Consider the following 18207-nt stretch of genomic DNA (forward strand, 5'->3'; position numbering starts at 1 on the left):
TATTAGTAGCTTGTACACCTCTTAACTGAGGACACCTCTTTATAAAAGAACAAAATAAATTCCTCAAATGGTGTCCATCTTATAGGGGTTTCACTGTATAAAACTGAGGCATTGTTTAGAAAAATTCTGTAGGGCCATACATACCAATGCACACTACAAACATTGTACACCACAACAAATACACTCACCTTCCTTTTCATCTTCTGGTGTATCATCCCAGTCATTCAACAAGTCATATGACATGATAATGTAGTGATGATTATTGTACTAAGCTGTACCAGTTAGTACGATCTGAAAAAAAAACCATTCACAGTACTTCGTAGCTTTCTTTTGAGACTATAGTCCTACATTCAAGTCTGTCATTTAACAATTAACCTCCAATATACAGTGATCATACGGGAATATAAATCACTGTTTCTCTTTTGTGGTTGTCATAACAATAACATTGGAGTTTCAGTGAGTGCATGTACGTATGTCCCATTGGTTTATAGCTTAACAGCTATGCATGTACTTCTAGTCTATCCACTGGTCCTCACCTTAGCAATATATTAAAAGTTCCTACAGGAGCTTACAATTAAGCACCACAGATTGTTACTTATTAGATTTTGCATACAGTGAGTCATTGACATGTACAATGCTCGTAAGCCATGGACATTTGAATGTACTTATTGTACACCCCTGTACATATACATTATGGGCAGTGTAACACACCTGAATCTAGACTCAATCTCTACTCTTCAAAACATGTTCTCACTGTTAACAGGATGTACTGACATAATTATATCTATGGTATTATACAAAATTTCTAAACTTTAACTGATAACACACATGCACACTGTACTACTGGTCTTAGCTAAGATACTGAGCCTGTTCAAAGATTATTACATACGTATAAACATAAAGTATGTGGCCTGTGAGGACATTTTGAACCAGAAAAACAAAACATAATGTCCACCACCACAACTGATGGGCTAATAATCACTGCAAAGTACGCCAAGATTCAGTCAAGCTGTCTACCTAGAATGGCTCGTAAAGTGAAGTATGTAAAATAAAAGTGAACCTAGTCAATGGGCAAGATGCAATTACAGTAAAATCTCACATAGTGGCCACCTCTTTATTCAGACCACCTTGTTATAATGGTTATTTCTATCGGTACATATAATATTATATTATAGTGAAACCTCTATAATCCGACGCTCATTGAGATAAGAAAATGGTGTTGGATTAGCAAGGATGTTGGATTATTGAATATTGAGGTATTACTGTATAGAAAAGGTCTTTTGGGTATACAGAACAATGTCAGATTATAGAGGTATTCTGGATTATAGAGGTGTTTGATTAGAGAGGTTTCGGTGTACTTCTCATGACATTACCATTAAGACCCATTACACTGAAACCTCTCTAATCCGACACCTCTGTAATCCACTATAATCTGACTTGTTCTGTATACCAAAAAGACTTTTTTCTATGCAATACTACCTCAATTTTCAATAATCCAACATCATTGCTAATCCGACAACATTTTTTTACCCCAATGAGCATCAGATTATAGAGGTTTCACTGTATTGCAGCAAATTTTTTTTTGGTCCCAGAGGTAACCATATTTCACTGTAACGTCAAGAGACAAAAATTATCTTGACCAACCTTCATCAAGGTCGCAAACTGTTACAACATACAAGTGGTTATTAGAGTGATACTTCCTTTATTACATGTTATAGTAACCCTAACCCCAATCTTAATTGCCTTGCCATCTTTTAATACACTGAACTGCCCCGCCAGATGCACGGCCAGTATAAGTAATCGGAAGTAACATTTCATGTGACGTTTTCTCACTTCAGCCGGTATATTCAACCATTTTGCTTCGAGGTTTCTCAGTAAAGGTGGTGAAGCGAGACTACTTCTCGAGTGGGCTATTAGAAGACCCATGCCTTCTATGTACCATCTCTAGTATCTGAGTGGTAAGTTTATTAACCCCATGCTAAGTGCACACGCGTACAGTTCTGATTTCTTTAATTGATTCCGCGAAACTACATGTACTCAGGATGATAAATACATTACTGGGATCAGTCGAAGTTTCAGTTATATTGTTTGGTACGTAGTATCTTACGATAGACCGACTGAGTGGTGATCAGGAACGTTAATCTTTCTTCTCGCCCAATTCCGCAAAGTCTTCTTCTGCCCAATCTAAGGGGATTACCCAGGGAATTCGGTCAATGTTATGATCACGTGAAAGACATTTATGTTTGCGACCCAATTTTGGAAAATCAGTCTTACTGTCACATTTGAAGCACTTGTGCACTTGTCAAAACATTTCACAGTAATTCAACTGACTACTGATCTGATCACTGTAAAGCTCACTGATCGGGGAGGTTAGAAGTTTTCCTATTTTAATCATATGAATGTATTCCACTGATTTGTACAATGTGACATTAAGGCTGATTTTCCAAAATCCAGACACATTTTGTGTAGAGATGGCCACTCCGTCAGAGCCAGCTTCAGCTGTCAGTGGGGTAGCCAGGAAAATTTTTTTTACCGAGGCAAAGTTTATACATTGACCTATTTGAAAGGGTCTGCTTCTGACTCAACTGACTCACAAATAAACACTTTCAAGTGTGGGTGGTACAGCATTCACAGGTTGACTCTCTGGTTGGATGGAAGAAGCTGTTTCAGAAAACTCTGAGCGTGTTTCTACATGTCAAGTAATGTTCCAGCATAGCCGATTAGTGCTACAGTAGCTATACCATGCTTCAATTATTAGACTAGTTAATTTTACTCAAAACAAAAACTGACTTACTCCAGAGATATTTTGAGTGGCCAAGCCATCCATTAACTGAAACAGAAGTAATAGTCGTGCACACTATACCTTTTTATTGATCTAATGTGATATTAAAGTCAGAGATTATCTCTTTCATGTGATGTTCAACTACATGTGCTAAGCATATCAAGCTATAGAGTCTGAGAGTATGCTCCTTCAAGGAAAATTTTGAAAATATATGATTTTTAATGGCATGTGGAGGCTATTTCTTGATTGTAACTTCTAATGCATAATATGCATGATCAATTAGCTCAATGCAATGCCATACAGTTGACTCAGTGGAACTTTTGAAAAAGTAATTATAAAAATAATAATGTACATAAATGATTTAGCTAGCCTAAGCAGTGTAATGAGAACAGTGTCATGAATGCTCTATTAGAGTATATTACGATGATTGCTCTAATATATTAGAGTATCTCAATTTTTTCATACAAATCAAGTAGCTGAAAAGTGGTCCAGCCAATGCCAGACCGTGTCGCTGTGGGCTCTAGCACTACAGCCATGTGTGGTGCAGTAATACTGTCTAGTAACATTTGAGTGGAAAATTCAAGCTACCAAAACTCAGGCCTGCTCAGCCTGAATTGTTGAGTATTTTTACTGAGGCAGCTGCCTTGGTTGCCTCAATGGTAGCTACGCCACTGGCTGTACCTCGTAGCTGAAAACCTGACACGTACTGTATGAGATATCCGCAAAAATGACGGGATGGAGAACAGGATGCATACAGCCATGTCCATAGTTAGAGGAAAGCATATACTGCATTTCACCATTTTTGTGTATTAATACAACTTATTAATCAAATCTATAGTATATGCACTTTGCAGTTGACCATGCATGTGCTTGTAAAATAGATATATACATACCTGCATGACCTGCTTCCATATGTTATATAACTACATGGCAGCTAAGTATTGCAACTAGTTATAATGTAAGTCATGCACTTGCTCAATCACAGCTGTCAGATCAGTTTTCAAGCACATGCATATAATCTTGATTTGGAGGCACTGCTCAAAAGCATCACAAGGTTATAGCTTTGATTCAAACATGGTCTATGAGTCAAAAGCATGCATGTGCAAAGTAATCGCAGTAAGTCAATGGCATTAAATTTCCATGTTCATCAGATTGTCACCACAATGGAGTTTCTCTACAATATAATGAACACTTAGTGGCCAAAAATTTTTGGCTCATGATCACTATTAACATAAGTGACCAAATTTTGGAAAATCAGCTATATGGTTCCCGTACAATGTGTAAAATTGTTCAATAAACCTAGCTAGTAGAAATATTCAGTCTGAAAACTACAAAAATGGTATGCACATTGTATTTCATGCAAAAAGTTCATGATGAAAATTGTCTGTGCAATATTATCATATATAATATAATTTTGTACACGGACCAAAATTTTTAGAAAGTTTCTTTTTTTATAATTGTTAGAGGCTGCATGGGTATATGGGGATGGCCCATGTCAACCTTTAATATCAATGCTATTTAGCAATATTGAAAATCTCTAGCTATGTATAGCATACCCAGTATAAATAACTATTATAGTGTCAATTACAGTAGAACCTCAGTTATCCAGACCCCACTTATCCAGATTCTCGGTTAACAGAACTACAGAAATGACTACTCTATTAAAGTAGTGACTGTTCTATTAGGGTATTTGATAATACTGATATTTTTACCAATGTTCTTTAGAACATTGGTAAAAATATTATGGATATTATACACAATTTCGGACTTTTCAGACTTATGGACCACCCCTGGTCCCAAGGGGTTCAGATAACTGAGGTTCCACTGTACCTACCTTGTGAATATTCTTAGACTATTAGAGTATCTCATCTTTGCAACACACTACATACATTTTAGTAAAAAGTAAAATAGCATGCAGAATTATTATTGCTGAGCCTCAACAATTAATAGTAGTACAATACAAAATCTATTATACAATAAAAGTGATTTGTGGTATTATCAAATATGGCTAGAGCTACAAGTGTCCTTTCTCAGAATATTTACCACCATCTTGTACTTTCCGTTTTGTTCTGACTGAAGTGTCTGCATTTAAGAAAATTATATTACATGTTTATTTTGCATTACTAACACAAAATTATACCTGTAGTACCAGTAGCTTGTCCAACACTTGAACTGATAACTTGTTGTGTTGTCAAATGATCTATCAAGTATGACTTTCATATAAAACTACAACAAAATCTTATCCCTAAAATCTGCTACAAAATATACTCATGTCAGGGGTGTATATAGCCAGGATTTTCAAATAAAGTTTCCAGATTTGGCATTGAGTCAGAAATGCAAGAGTCTGGGAGCACAGCCCCTATATAGCTGTTGACTAACCTTGAACAATAAAATGGTTCAAAATTTACTAGATGTGTACAAACCATAATTGGTCAGTTTTAAGTGCCTATACAGTAGGTTGCCTATGGCTACATAGTCATGACAAACTATATAGGTATCATGTTAATGGATCGGAAATCTTGCATAGTTGAAAACTAAAGCGAATTTGAATAGACCGGTTCTATATCATTCTTATAAAGTTCCTTAGACCTACATTTTCTGCTATGAATCCTGTGAATGTTCTATTAGGGTAGTTTTTACTGCTCTATTAGAGTATCTCAATTGTCATAAAGGTTTTAAATTCCTTTTGATGGAAGTTTTTGTTATGTAGCTACTGTATACTGTACTCTTCTTGTCTTTTTGCTGTAATGTAATGTTGATAGGTTAATATTTCTACCAGGCTTTTAAAGACTGTACCTTTTTCACAGCTTGGTTGTTTTTACTCAGGCATTGAAAGCCACATCTTTATTACAGCTTGGCAATTTACACATATGTAGATAATAATTACAGTGGCTTTGTCGAGTACGCATCAGTTAACCTTTGTGTACGCATTAGTACAATGTAAGTGAAAATGATGAGCAAGAACGTATTGTAACAAACATTGACAAAAATATAAATCAAAGTTATTATGTAACCTATAAGTATGTACATACTCTAGATCTGTGTTGCATTCAGTAAGAGGTTACAAGTAGATAGAGAATTATGTATATACATTTATAGTCTTTGCATGTATAAATACAACTTCATTTAGAGACCATACATTCTCCTAAGATGAGTAGCAGTTGCTACACCCGGGGAGCATACTACAGGTACACACATAATACAGTGGAACTTCAGTTATCTGGACCCCACTTATCCAGATTCTTGGCTAACTGAACTATGGAAATGACTGCTCTATTAGAGTAGTGACCGTTCTATTAGGGTGGTTGAAATACTGATAATTTAATTTTTTTCTTTATGTTGTTTAAAGTTATTTACACACAGTTTCAGAGATACGGACTTTTCAGACTTATGGACCACCCCTAGTCCCAAGGGGTTTGGATAACTGAGGTTCCACTGTATCATGATTGTAACAATTCACACCTGAGTGGTAAGGCTTCTATTGTATTGCTGTACATATGACTACAAGATGTTTAATTCCTACCTGCATTAGGGACTGAAGGCAGTGATTCACTTGGCTCAGGACTCTCTATGCCTTGCTCATATCTCCGGTATGCAGCTGTGTAGTACAATAAGTCATGTCAATCTATAGCGTGTTTTCTTCAAATGTACACATACGTACCTAGGTGCATTATAAAACAAATATTACATGTACACAGTGGTGTTTCTAGACCTGAACTACTGGGGGGCGAGTAGGGAACAGCATTGCTATTGTTGTATGGCTGTAGTAAAATTGCACCCCCAGAAGCTGCAGAATTTTTGCAAATTGAAGACTTGAAACCAGCCTAAAATACACGAAAAATGCTATAAATAACAATGCCAATCTATACTGCAACTTCCCCCCCCCCCCCCAAAATTCAAAACTTATTTTTCAGCAGGGGGGCCATGGCCCCCCTTAGAATTACCTATGCACGTATATATAGTACCTTCTAAATACGCTGCTAAATCAGTGTAGTTTCCCATACTCTGAAACACTTTGACCAGCTTAAAGAACACCTTCACTCCATTGAGAGCTATATTATTCTTGATCGGTTTCAACACCATCTCCATCTTCAACATATCAGTTAGGAACTCTGCAGCTCCACTGATTGGTGACCTCTCTATTACTCCATATCTAACACATTTTGTTGTGATTATCATGACATCAGCATTAGTACGCTCGAGAATCACTGAGTAATATTTCGTAAATGCTTTTAATGCAGCATTTTTCTTGATAGGATCTTCTTCCAATGCTATTTCTGTTGACGTTTGTTAAAGATATGTAAGGGTGAGAGAATGCATACACTGTTGAGTGTAACATATACAACTTCAACACAACTATATGTAACATTATTGTGTTAAACAATCTAATCCAACAACTGAATGTGTTACTGTATAATACTCTCAATAGCAGCTTGACGTATTATATTGAAATACGTCAAGCGATTAGCCAATAGAATTAGTATTACACTTTTTTGTCAAGGTCCCATGACAAAAATCTATAATACTAATTTGATTGGCTAAAATAGTGTGGTGTGTTTATATTAGAAGTAAATGTCCCTATTGTTACCATAGTGATAGATGTCCCCAAGGTATGACGCAATACAGTTGCTTAGCAACGGTTGCTAGGTAACCGTTGCTAAGGTAAAAGTCATTTTGAGACCATAGCAACGGTTGCCAGGCAACGGTTGCTAAGTGTGATTGGTCTTTTGCAGTGGTTATTTTTGAATTTCTGTTGCCTAGTAACAGTTGTTATGGTTGTCGGATTAATTTGCAATAGGACGGATGGCTGTGGTATTCGGGATTAATAGTTCTCGCATTGTAAACAGGAAGGAAATAGTGCTCGGCTTCGCCTCGCACTATTTTACTCCTTCCTGTTTACAATGCTCGCACTATTAATCCCCAATACCACAGCCATCCGTCCTATTACATATACAAATAGTATGTAAAGGGCAATATCTTTGTTGGCATGAATAATTTCAATTATATAGGGCCACTCTTGAATTATAGTTTGCAATGTCTTTTGCTAACTGAGCCTTCATGCTTTGCAATTTCATCATATCCTATATATAGGCTATGCATTAATAGTTCATTTCATTGCAATATTTAGACTGCAAGCATGCTGTCTCTGTTTATCTAATATCGTAAGATACATTGCTCAAGGCAGGCTAAACTAATGCACAACATTCAAACAATCTTTTTTTGGGCAATAAATGAGCACAAAAGGTAACCATTATAATGTACTCTAAGTTCAGTCGACAACTTAACATGTACACAATTTCAGAATGCACACCTCTATACACAAATATTTTAGATGCGCAACACCAGAAGCCTATAAGCACTGCAAGGACAACACATGCACATACATACATATATACATACCATCGTCCATTTGGAAATCTGGTACAGGTTGCTCTTTGTACTTCTTTAATTTAGCAGGATCTTTAAACTTCTTATATGTTGCTGTATATTAATAGACTTAAAGTGTAAACATATACATATACACATACTTACATACATACATACATACATACATACATACATACATACATACATACATACATACATCCATGCATGCATGCATACATACATACATACATACATACATACATACATACATACATGCATGCATACATACATACATACATACATACATACATACATACATACATACATACATACATACATACATACATAGATAGTTGTAGACACTGTGGCACTCTGTATGTACTGTATATATGTAATAGTAATTACAACATGATTGTGAGATTTGCTATACATGAGGGCCACAGACCCAAGGGATAAGGGTGTATATCAGCAAATCCTGGTATATGTGATATATACCACTGGGGGACTCACCTAGTAGGTGAAAGAACTGACAAGCACTCATCCCATTAATTTTGCTTTATACATTCAATGGTTGATCATAGTTTTAACAGTGAGAGTTGATAGTCATTAGAATGCTATTCATGCTTCAACACACAATGCTAACAAATATGAAACTAGTTTTTAATTGTGCAGCAACTTTGCTATTAGGACATAGGACGATAAGATACTTCAAGTTAGCAGTCTTTGTTCCATTGTGTTCCATGGTCTGCTCAATGGCTAACACGTAGTGAGTAGAAATATGTATCCACACATTGCCCAAACCATTACTTTGGTGATCATTCTTCATAGAATATAGCTTTCTAATATCAACTAGTAAAAATTTAATCCCACAATTAATATAAGGAGTCAAAGCATATCACATCTTTGAACTGGTTGGGCATCAGCAAACCACTTTCCCATAATGATATCAAACGGTACGACCGTACCGTTTAAGTAGGAATCCCCCTGAAATTTTTGCGCGCTGCCCAAAATTCCACCTTTAAAAATCATCCTAGAGTTATCTTACAAGACGAAAATCACCTTTACAGAATAGTACTAGTCCATATAATACATAAAACAGCATTAAATACAACAAAACGCTTACAGGTGGCCGGATACAGAATTTTAAAAATCGCCAAAACTTGGAATTTTAGACTGACTGCCTGACCACAGTTGCAAGCCTAGAGGCCAAACGAAGCAGTGCACGGCCACAATTTTACGTTACAACAACAAACTCACCAGTGGGATGTGCCTTTTGGGGTTCGATGAGTGTGTGCCCACTGTGCTTTGTCTTTTCTTTTATCTTCAATCAGGCTGCTTGTCTTCTTCTTCATCCAACGAAACCATATCAAGGCGTTAATTTTCCTTATCAACACTTTCTTTAAGAAGCATAGCTGAGACGCCACAAGATTATTTAAGGCGCTTAGACTACGCTTACTGTACGGAGGAATAGATTATATATTCCTTACTTATATAATCTATGACGGAGGCTACTGTATGGAGGTACCGGTACTATAGATAGCTTTCATGATAGGTCACAGGATCACGCCCATTCTTCATTCTACACATTATTGATCTATCGATTGAAACCACGATGACACACCCCTTTTGCACTAGCTGTATTTCAGTGACCACACACCTTCAATTTGGAAGGCTGACTCGAAACCACGCCCCCTTTTTTAGCAAGTGCACATCTTTGCAAGCTGACTCGAGATACTCTAATACAGCAGTCACCCTAATAGAACTGTCACATGTTTATAGCTAGCTGTATGCCTTAACAAAAAAACTAAACAAACTAGTATATTAAAAATTATAAATTTAAAAATAAAGTAGGAATCCAAGCGATAAAAAGTAGTGAAACAAGATATGAACAATGGTAGCTATTACAGCATAGCTTGGTGGGAAATTCCTACTTTGGCATTGAACACAATAATGTCTATATCATGCCAAAATAGGGATTTTCCAATCACTTCATGCTCATCACATGAAGTGTAAATTTAATCTTTGCTTTATCCATGTTGGTGATTAGCTATATGAGCTAAAGCAGGGTTTTTGATAACTACTACACTTTGACCCAACCCAGACATCTGCTACTCCACCAGCAGTAATTTCTGAGCCAATCACTTCAAGTTTGAAGTTTATTAGCAACTATATCACGGGCAGATCTAGGATTGATTAAAAGGGGGGGCTAAGTTGGACAGGGACATAGGTAACTAGCCAGACATTAGAAGATACCAAGTCTTCTCACAAGGCCCTAAGTTGTAAGATTCATGTAGTATCCATGGTCAAATTAGCTAGGGGGTCTAGGGGCATCCCCCCCCCCCCCCAAGGAAATATTTGTAAATTAGGTCCTATAAAGGTGAATCTGAGGATATTTTAGCAGTTTTTCAGTGGAAAATAATGGAATTTCAGTTTAATGTATACCATTCAAATTTTACTTTTCCATTAAAACAAGACTGATTGCAATACACATTGAGTATAGCTACATGTACACATGATAATCTTTTCATTTGTAGCTACCAAGCATTTAGATATAGCTAGCTATATGCCATAATGCATCAGCTTCTCTTAGCCATGCTCTAATCAGCTAAATCTGAGGCAGAAACATGTATAGCTAAGCAGTGGTGGTGTTGAACACCACAATTATTAGCATGCATGCTCCTTAGCCTAGTAACACTTTGTTAGCCATAACACCAATAAAGTGTACTGAAAAGCAGAATGCAGTGAAGGGTACTAGTAGCTATTAGCTAGTCCATTGGCAATCCTTAGCAAAGTGCAACTATATTTGCATTTATGGGCTTTCTGAATTTGTTGTTGTGATAGCCAACTTATTAGATCTGCCGGGTTATGAAGACTGAACTATAGGCTAGCTACAAATGCCAGCTCCATAACTCACAGCATGGGGTCATATCAGAAGGTAACTGATACAGATTTTACATTCAAAACAAAAGTGGGTGAATATGCTATAGCTGCTTTATGAGACTGCAAATTACCAAAAGACTACAGCTTGCTAAATGGCTGAGTTGGTAGCTACATATTAACTGAAGCTGATAAATCTAACCAATTAAACCAACTAACACTTTTTGAATCATATAATTCATTTTAAAATATAAAAACCACACTAATCATCTCTTATAGCCATAGTGGAAAACACTGCTAATCATCTGAATAAATAAAAAAACTCCACAATTTTAACTTTTGTAACTGGAGATGCAACCCACAATCGAAACTTGTTTTTGAAGAACTCTTGAGGAAAAGGAAGCTATATTCTCCTGAAACAGAGTTGAACAATAGGTATAGTTACATAGACATTAGTTGTGTTGGTAGTAATGCATAGTTCCTGAAATATGTCTGCTTTTGATACACATAGAAGATTTAGGGTTTCATATGCCAAGTATCAACTTAGAAAGGAAATGGAGGGGGGGGGGGGGGGGGGGGGGGGGCTACAGCCCCCTTAGTCCCCCCCCCCCTAAATCTGTCCCATGTATATAACCAGAACATCAAACTAAGTGCTAAACAATAGGAGCAGAATCCATGGGTGTATGGGTCATATTGCATTCACATTGGGCATTGGAGTGCCATGAAATACTTTCAGTTATGTTGTTGTTATTTATTATTAGCACTTTACAGTGACCAGCACTGAAGGTCTGACAGTAACATGTGCTGCAGCCTTAGGATTACCTACCCTAATTGCAAGGACTTAGACTTAGTGACTTATAGCTGAAAAGGTGTAACAGAAAAAGGGCCAAAGTAAGGAAAGGTGTTACTATTAATTGTGGTGCTGCTTGCACTTTCTGTGCTGCCACACTAAGGGAAACCCCCCCCCTGATGAAGTGCAAATTTAATCCTACTTTAGCCTTAGCAAATAAACCATCCCATGGTTAAAGTAGGAACTAAATTTGCTCATCAGGTGATAATCTCCTTTGTTTAACAAGCATTTTACTATAGCTGTAATGATTCTTACTACCTATACAATGTCAGTACTTTTATTGCATTGATTCCTACTGGCTTAGAATTCACAATTTTTTCATATACTTAAATGTACATATAATACCTTCCAAGTGATTTGCCAAATCATTGTAAATAGGCTCAGAACGAAACAACTCAATTAGATCAACAAGTTTCTCATCTCCATTAAGTAATATATTATTCCTGACATCTGGCAAAACCATTTCCATCTTCATCACATTAGTTTGGAATACTCCAGATCCAAATACATCTCCACTAAGCAGTTCACACGAGATACACTTGGGAATAAACACAGATGGATCAACACAATCCTGCATCACTGAAATGTACTCATCAAATGTTGCTACAGCAGCCGTATTTTCCTCAAAAGGTGATATCCCTAATAACAAGAGTTCATAATGTGTTAGGGAGAGTATCGAACTTTGCTATACCCAATGAAAAATGAGCCCATAAAGTAGCCCTGTCCTCTTGTAAATCTCACTGCTATCGATTGGCCAGATTTAACACCTTTTTAGTTTGGTCAGGTGGTCTGCATTGAATCCCTATTGCTAAAACCCCATCTAGCCATGTCACTTTCACTATCAGAGTTGTCAAAGCATGGAATGGTGACCATGATGAAATCTCGAATTACGATGTCACACACGAAGTTGATATCTATGGCTTTCCAGGTTAGTTGGTTGTGTCTTTCTGAGTTCCTCAGCACGTTGCGCCATACTTTTCTCGAGTACACTGTTCTTTCACTCTGTAGCTTCAGTCTCTCTCAACACATATGCTCGCACCCACTCAGTGTACTTATAATTAGTCACCAATCAACACAAATCACTGAGTCATTTGAACGATGCCATAGGACTTTTGGGCTCATTTTCACAGGGTTTAGTGTAGTTCGACACTCTCCCTCCTAACACATAAACTTTTGAGGTGTAAACAATGAAATCAATACATGAGCCAACACAGAGAAGCTGCATAACAATTCTTAGAGAATTGCATACAATATTTGCATAGCATGCAGGATTTTTATTTTGGTAAGAGACCTGTACACACGTGTCTTACAGGGTAAGAAACATAGCCACAAATTTTTGACAAAACAAATTGTATACTTTATGGATTACCAACACAATTACCGTTACAGGGGCCATTGTCTAAATAATTAAGACCTGCATTGCCAGGATTCTTCAGTAAATAAACACCATTGAAGAATCCTAGCAATGTATGTCTTACCACACGCCCACACACATAAAAGCCATATGTGAAATTTACCAGAGTCCTGAGGTTTTGTGGTGGGCACAGGAGAAGAAAAGGGAGCTCCACCTCCCTCAGTGGTTGTTGCAGGTAAATTATTATTTGTCATCTCATCTGTTGTAATTGTGACTCCAGTAACTTCCTTGTTATATGCCTCCAGTGTTACACTTTCCTCAGTAGATGTAATAGAGGAGACAGTACTAGCACTAGCTGCTGCCAGTTTGTTAGTATAAGTACTTGATCCTGCAGTTGCTTCATCTGAGTCTGAAACCTGCTGTGGTACTGTTTTAGTGGTGTTCTCACTTTCTGTCTTTTCATCATTGGAAAATCTTTTACTAGTTCCTGAAGCATCATCACTTAGCCAGTTAGTTTTAGACTCTGGTGTTTTCATACCCAAATTATTAGAAGCTAATTTATCACTAGGCTTTGGTGTTTGAGAGTAGTGTAGTTGACCAGAAGCAATACTAAGAGTCCCAAAATTACTGTGAATACCTGCAACACACAAATATACATACGTACGTACATAGGTAGGTGTGTATAGATTTATACACATGTATGTACTGTACATGAAAAAATAAACCTGTTCAACTATTGTAATTGTAACTATACCATGTTGTCTAGCAGTAGCAGCAGCAGCAGCAGCAGCCAGTGGGTTTTTACATCTATCATATGCATCTATAGTAACGTACAACCAAAATTTACTTTGAGCATCCATATTTAATGAATGAACAATTACATAAACAGAACATACAATGGCTAAATGGACTGTGGAGAGTATGGCTGTGAAGGTTGCATGTTCCATCAAAATATACAAGTCGGCATGTGTACTAAATGTATAGCAAAATACATACAAGGGTGGAATTGTCAACTTCAGCAAAAATGATTTGGGTTCCTCAAATTTAAGAGTGTGTGAGTATGTATATTGAACATTCATACAAAAATCAACATTTCCTTCACTAAAGTCAGCACTAGTGAATGAAAATCAAATGTTGAGTAGGAAGTGTTAGGCATTCAAGCACAAATGTTTGGATTAGTGCATTATTAAGGCACTGCATTAAATCTGCACCACACATTACAGTACATAAGTACATACATGCAGAGAGGGGCCTACATGCACAGTATTAAAAGTACAGTAATATAGTACATCAGTAGTTTACATAACTGTCTATGTATGTGACTGCATACTAAATACACAGATACATGTATAGCATGTACAGTACAAGTACGTATCTATGGAAGTTACATACATACAAGCTTATACCAATTAGCTGAGTAGATACATCAAAACAATTTGGTGTTTCACTCAAGATTGTAGTTAGTTGATGGAAAATTATAGCACCTCTGACATGAATAGCCTTCCCAATATCATCCCATATTAATTCCCTTTTAATCTCGCTGGGTAGGTGTACAGCAGCTCCTTGTGATGTGTCAGAACGTTTGGATATTATGCCAGTTTGTATAAATGCCCGACTGACAGCATCTGGATCAACTATCTCTAACTGAGGACGACATTCATTGAATGCATTAAATGCTGCCTCAGTGTCTTCTTGACTTGAATCTGTTTCTGTTACTGTTTGATGAGTTGTTGGAGGTTGCGTTACCATTTCATGATCCAATACAACACTCATCTCGCTACTTCTACTAGCTTGTGATGTCACAGCAGGCTTGTCAAGCTGTGTATCACCAGATTCACTTTGAGAAGTCATTCTAGAAGCTGATGGTTTCTTCAGATTACTGTCATCTGTCATGGTAGTTTCTGTGCTATGAAAAGAAGCAATCTTAGAGGTTGGTGGTTTCTGTAAATCATCAATATCAGATGGGGTAGTTGACTTCCCCTGGGATGAAGCTATCTTGGAGGTTAATGGTTTCATTAAGTCATCATCATCAGTGAAGGTAGTTGGATGATCATGTTTCTTATCACTATCACCATGTTTACTGGTTGATGGAGGATCAGTGGGTGCTGGGCTAACACTGGTGGTGGGTTTAGAGTCAGTAGAGGTGGTCACACTAGTTGTACTGACACTACTCATCTTGCTGGACTGTTGAACCATCAATGCCACTGATAACGAAAGATGATAAGGATACAGTACATGATTATAATGATAAAAATTGACAGTATATATTCAGAGCATTTCTATACACAGTACTCTAGTAAACTACTCAATTTGAGTAGACACTGACACAGGGGCGGTGGAGTAGGCCAACGAGTGAGAGGGCCAGGCCAGCTGTAAGTTGAAGACCAAAAAAAAAAAAAAAAGTCACAGCCTGCTGACAATAGGTGCTCTCCACCAATTATATCTCCTTATTTATAACTACACATACGTAGCTAAGTAACTTGCTACACTGCTTCTCTGAATACTGTGACTGCTCTATTAGAGTATCCAGATCCTGACTGTTCTATTAGAGTATATCGCTCTTTTCTTGCAAACAGTGTTCCATAAAAGTGGGGGGGCCATGGCCCTCCTGGCCCCCCGTCTCCACCGCCTATGCACTGACATACCATACAATAAAAACGTACACACATAAAAGTTTTGTCACAGTAACTGTTGTATTCCAACCAAATAATTCAGCCTTACTAATGTATATTATGAACACTTACGTTCAGGAGCAGGTAGTGGTTTGTGCTCAGCAGCTGGGATGGGTGCACCTTGGAGCAGTTCTACCACATCTACATAATAATGTACGCACATGATTAATAATGTATACTAATATGGTCAAGTTAAAACTTGTTAAGTTGGTCCTGTAACCACTGACATTGGTTTACCATCCTTAAAGATACTCATATACTGTTAGTACGTAGTTGAACAAAAATGTTTATAAACAACAGCACCTAAAGCAAATTAAGCTGAAGTATTCAGTAATCAGCCACTGGCTATAGTGGATAAATACTAACTAGCTACACTGTACTTTATTCCATTCACAAATATGCTGTATAATGTGATAATGTGCATATATGTAGTGGGATGTATGGATAATATATTGAAAATGACATTGTAAATTACATGAAACTACATAATTATGAGAATTTGAAACTACGTAATCATTTATGAGGAGAAAGGTGATGTTTTATATGAAAACTGTTACCAACACTAATTCTTCCACAAAAACATACACACTTACCATGAAAAGTGCGTTTAACTGGTAAACTATACAAACTCAACATAATTATTTTGAATTATAAGAAGAGCAGGGGCGGATCCAGGAGCAGGCAAGGGGAAGGACACAAGTTGTAGGTGGTTGGGGAGAGCAGAATCTCTTGTTGCTGTATTTTTAAAACAGCAATGATCACTCCTTAATAGGTTGATTTATGGCCTTTGTTGATGGTTGTGAAGTCTTTAAAAGCTGTTTAACAGGCTATGAAAGTATTAAACACCAGCAACACAATGATTATTTTTAGAGACGCCTAGTGCGCATGAAGGTGCTGGGTGAGTTTGACAGCAGTTTTAACTTTGGTTTCAGGTGAGTTTGTATACTTTTTTGTAGCATTATTATGATTGGTGAACCCACACATTTTACATCAAAAGAAAGGATGGCAGCAGAGTTAATGGTTTCATCTGGATGTGCACCCCAGCTGTCAATTACTGACTCCACTTTCAGCTATGTTCAGCCCATTATACAGTGCTACAAATGAAGAACAATAGAGAAATGCTTTGCAGTCAATCCAGTCACCATGAAAACATGGATGATTTGCGTGCCCCAACTATCAATTACTGACTAGAAAGTGAAGTGGCCATTACACTTCACTTTCACTGGTTTTCAGCCTGTTACACAGCATTACAAACAAAGAAAGCACCCTCTATAGTCACCACAGACAATACGGATGATTCCCACTTCCAAACATGTGAAGTACTGTAGGGAAGCCATGCATCGCACTATTGCGAATTGACACCATGGGTTGTCAGCACAAAGAAATGAAGGAGGACAAGGGTAAGTTCATGATGTGTGCATTATATGTGCTGTAGTCTGCCCAAAAGGCATGTCTCAGGATTAAGTGATGTTAAACAACGAAAATTCAAGATCATAGCCTTAGCCGTTATCAAGTTACACTTACCTGCAGACATCAGGCAGGCACTACTATACAGTACTAGCTACTGTACTGTATGATACACACATTATGGATTCATGTGCAACCTACGCTTCTACACCCAAAAACCAGCTTCACAATACCATACCGGTGCTTTAGCAGTATTGGTTAGTTATAATCAAGCCCAAAAGTGCCTTCAGTATAACCCTAAATGTTTCCAATAAACTGTTAAGAATATTTTTTTTAATTTTTATTCCATGGAATTTTCTACTGACTAACTACCCACTTACTGTATAGTATATTAGGGACAACGGAGGTTTGGGTTTTCTGGCCAAAAATATGTATCACCAATGATGGTATTAGTGGCACCTTGAGACCTATAACTATCAGAGAAGTGTACTATTTCACAAGTATAAACAACACTATAGTACATACATGAACAATTTTTCAAGGTAAAAATTTCCATGACCCACATGCTGCATCAGGAAGTAGTTCTGCTGCATATTCACTTTAAGTACCTTTTCTAAGCTGCTCAATGAACAGTGTCAACAATGGAGGAGCTCCAGGTATCTTCTCAAGGTTGTCACAGAAGTCAAGCATGTCTTCTTTACTGTTCATTTTCAAGATCAAAGTATTAAGTATCTTTTGATTGTGACCAGAAGTTGCTGACACAATTTCCCATATTTGAGATGGGTCAAGTACTTCTTGTAGGACATTAACAGTGGCTTCAAAACTTTCAGGGAAACAGGCAAGAATCTCTGCATATCTTGCTTTCAACATGGCAAAGTCTAAAATGTAAATTAATACA

General features: G+C 37.1%; 2 protein-coding genes across 2 annotated transcripts in view; both read right to left on the bottom strand.

Moving 5' to 3' along the window:
- LOC136253799 (serine-rich adhesin for platelets-like) overlaps positions 1-2220 on the bottom strand; it is a 22609-nt gene extending 20389 nt beyond the window's left edge. Inside the window, exons 1-2 of the mRNA XM_066046457.1 lie at positions 2108-2220; positions 189-291 (exon numbers count right to left, since the gene is read on the bottom strand). Coding sequence (XP_065902529.1) covers positions 189-243 — 55 coding nt within the window. The 5' untranslated portion in view covers positions 244-291; positions 2108-2220. The remainder of the gene's footprint in view (positions 1-188; positions 292-2107) is intronic.
- A 2465-nt stretch (positions 2221-4685) lies between these two features.
- Positions 4686-18207, bottom strand: part of LOC136254827 (serine-rich adhesin for platelets-like) — a 30944-nt gene continuing 17422 nt past the window's right edge. Inside the window, exons 14-24 of the mRNA XM_066047583.1 lie at positions 17918-18187; positions 15975-16043; positions 14637-15434; positions 13985-14050; positions 13394-13867; positions 12222-12515; positions 8183-8263; positions 6748-7059; positions 6306-6380; positions 4923-4982; positions 4686-4864 (exon numbers count right to left, since the gene is read on the bottom strand). Coding sequence (XP_065903655.1) covers positions 4797-4864; positions 4923-4982; positions 6306-6380; positions 6748-7059; positions 8183-8263; positions 12222-12515; positions 13394-13867; positions 13985-14050; positions 14637-15434; positions 15975-16043; positions 17918-18187 — 2567 coding nt within the window. The 3' untranslated portion in view covers positions 4686-4796. The remainder of the gene's footprint in view (positions 4865-4922; positions 4983-6305; positions 6381-6747; positions 7060-8182; positions 8264-12221; positions 12516-13393; positions 13868-13984; positions 14051-14636; positions 15435-15974; positions 16044-17917; positions 18188-18207) is intronic.

This window comes from Dysidea avara, chromosome 4 (assembly GCF_963678975.1).
Source record: "Dysidea avara chromosome 4, odDysAvar1.4, whole genome shotgun sequence".
NCBI classification, from domain to species: domain Eukaryota; kingdom Metazoa; phylum Porifera; class Demospongiae; order Dictyoceratida; family Dysideidae; genus Dysidea; species Dysidea avara.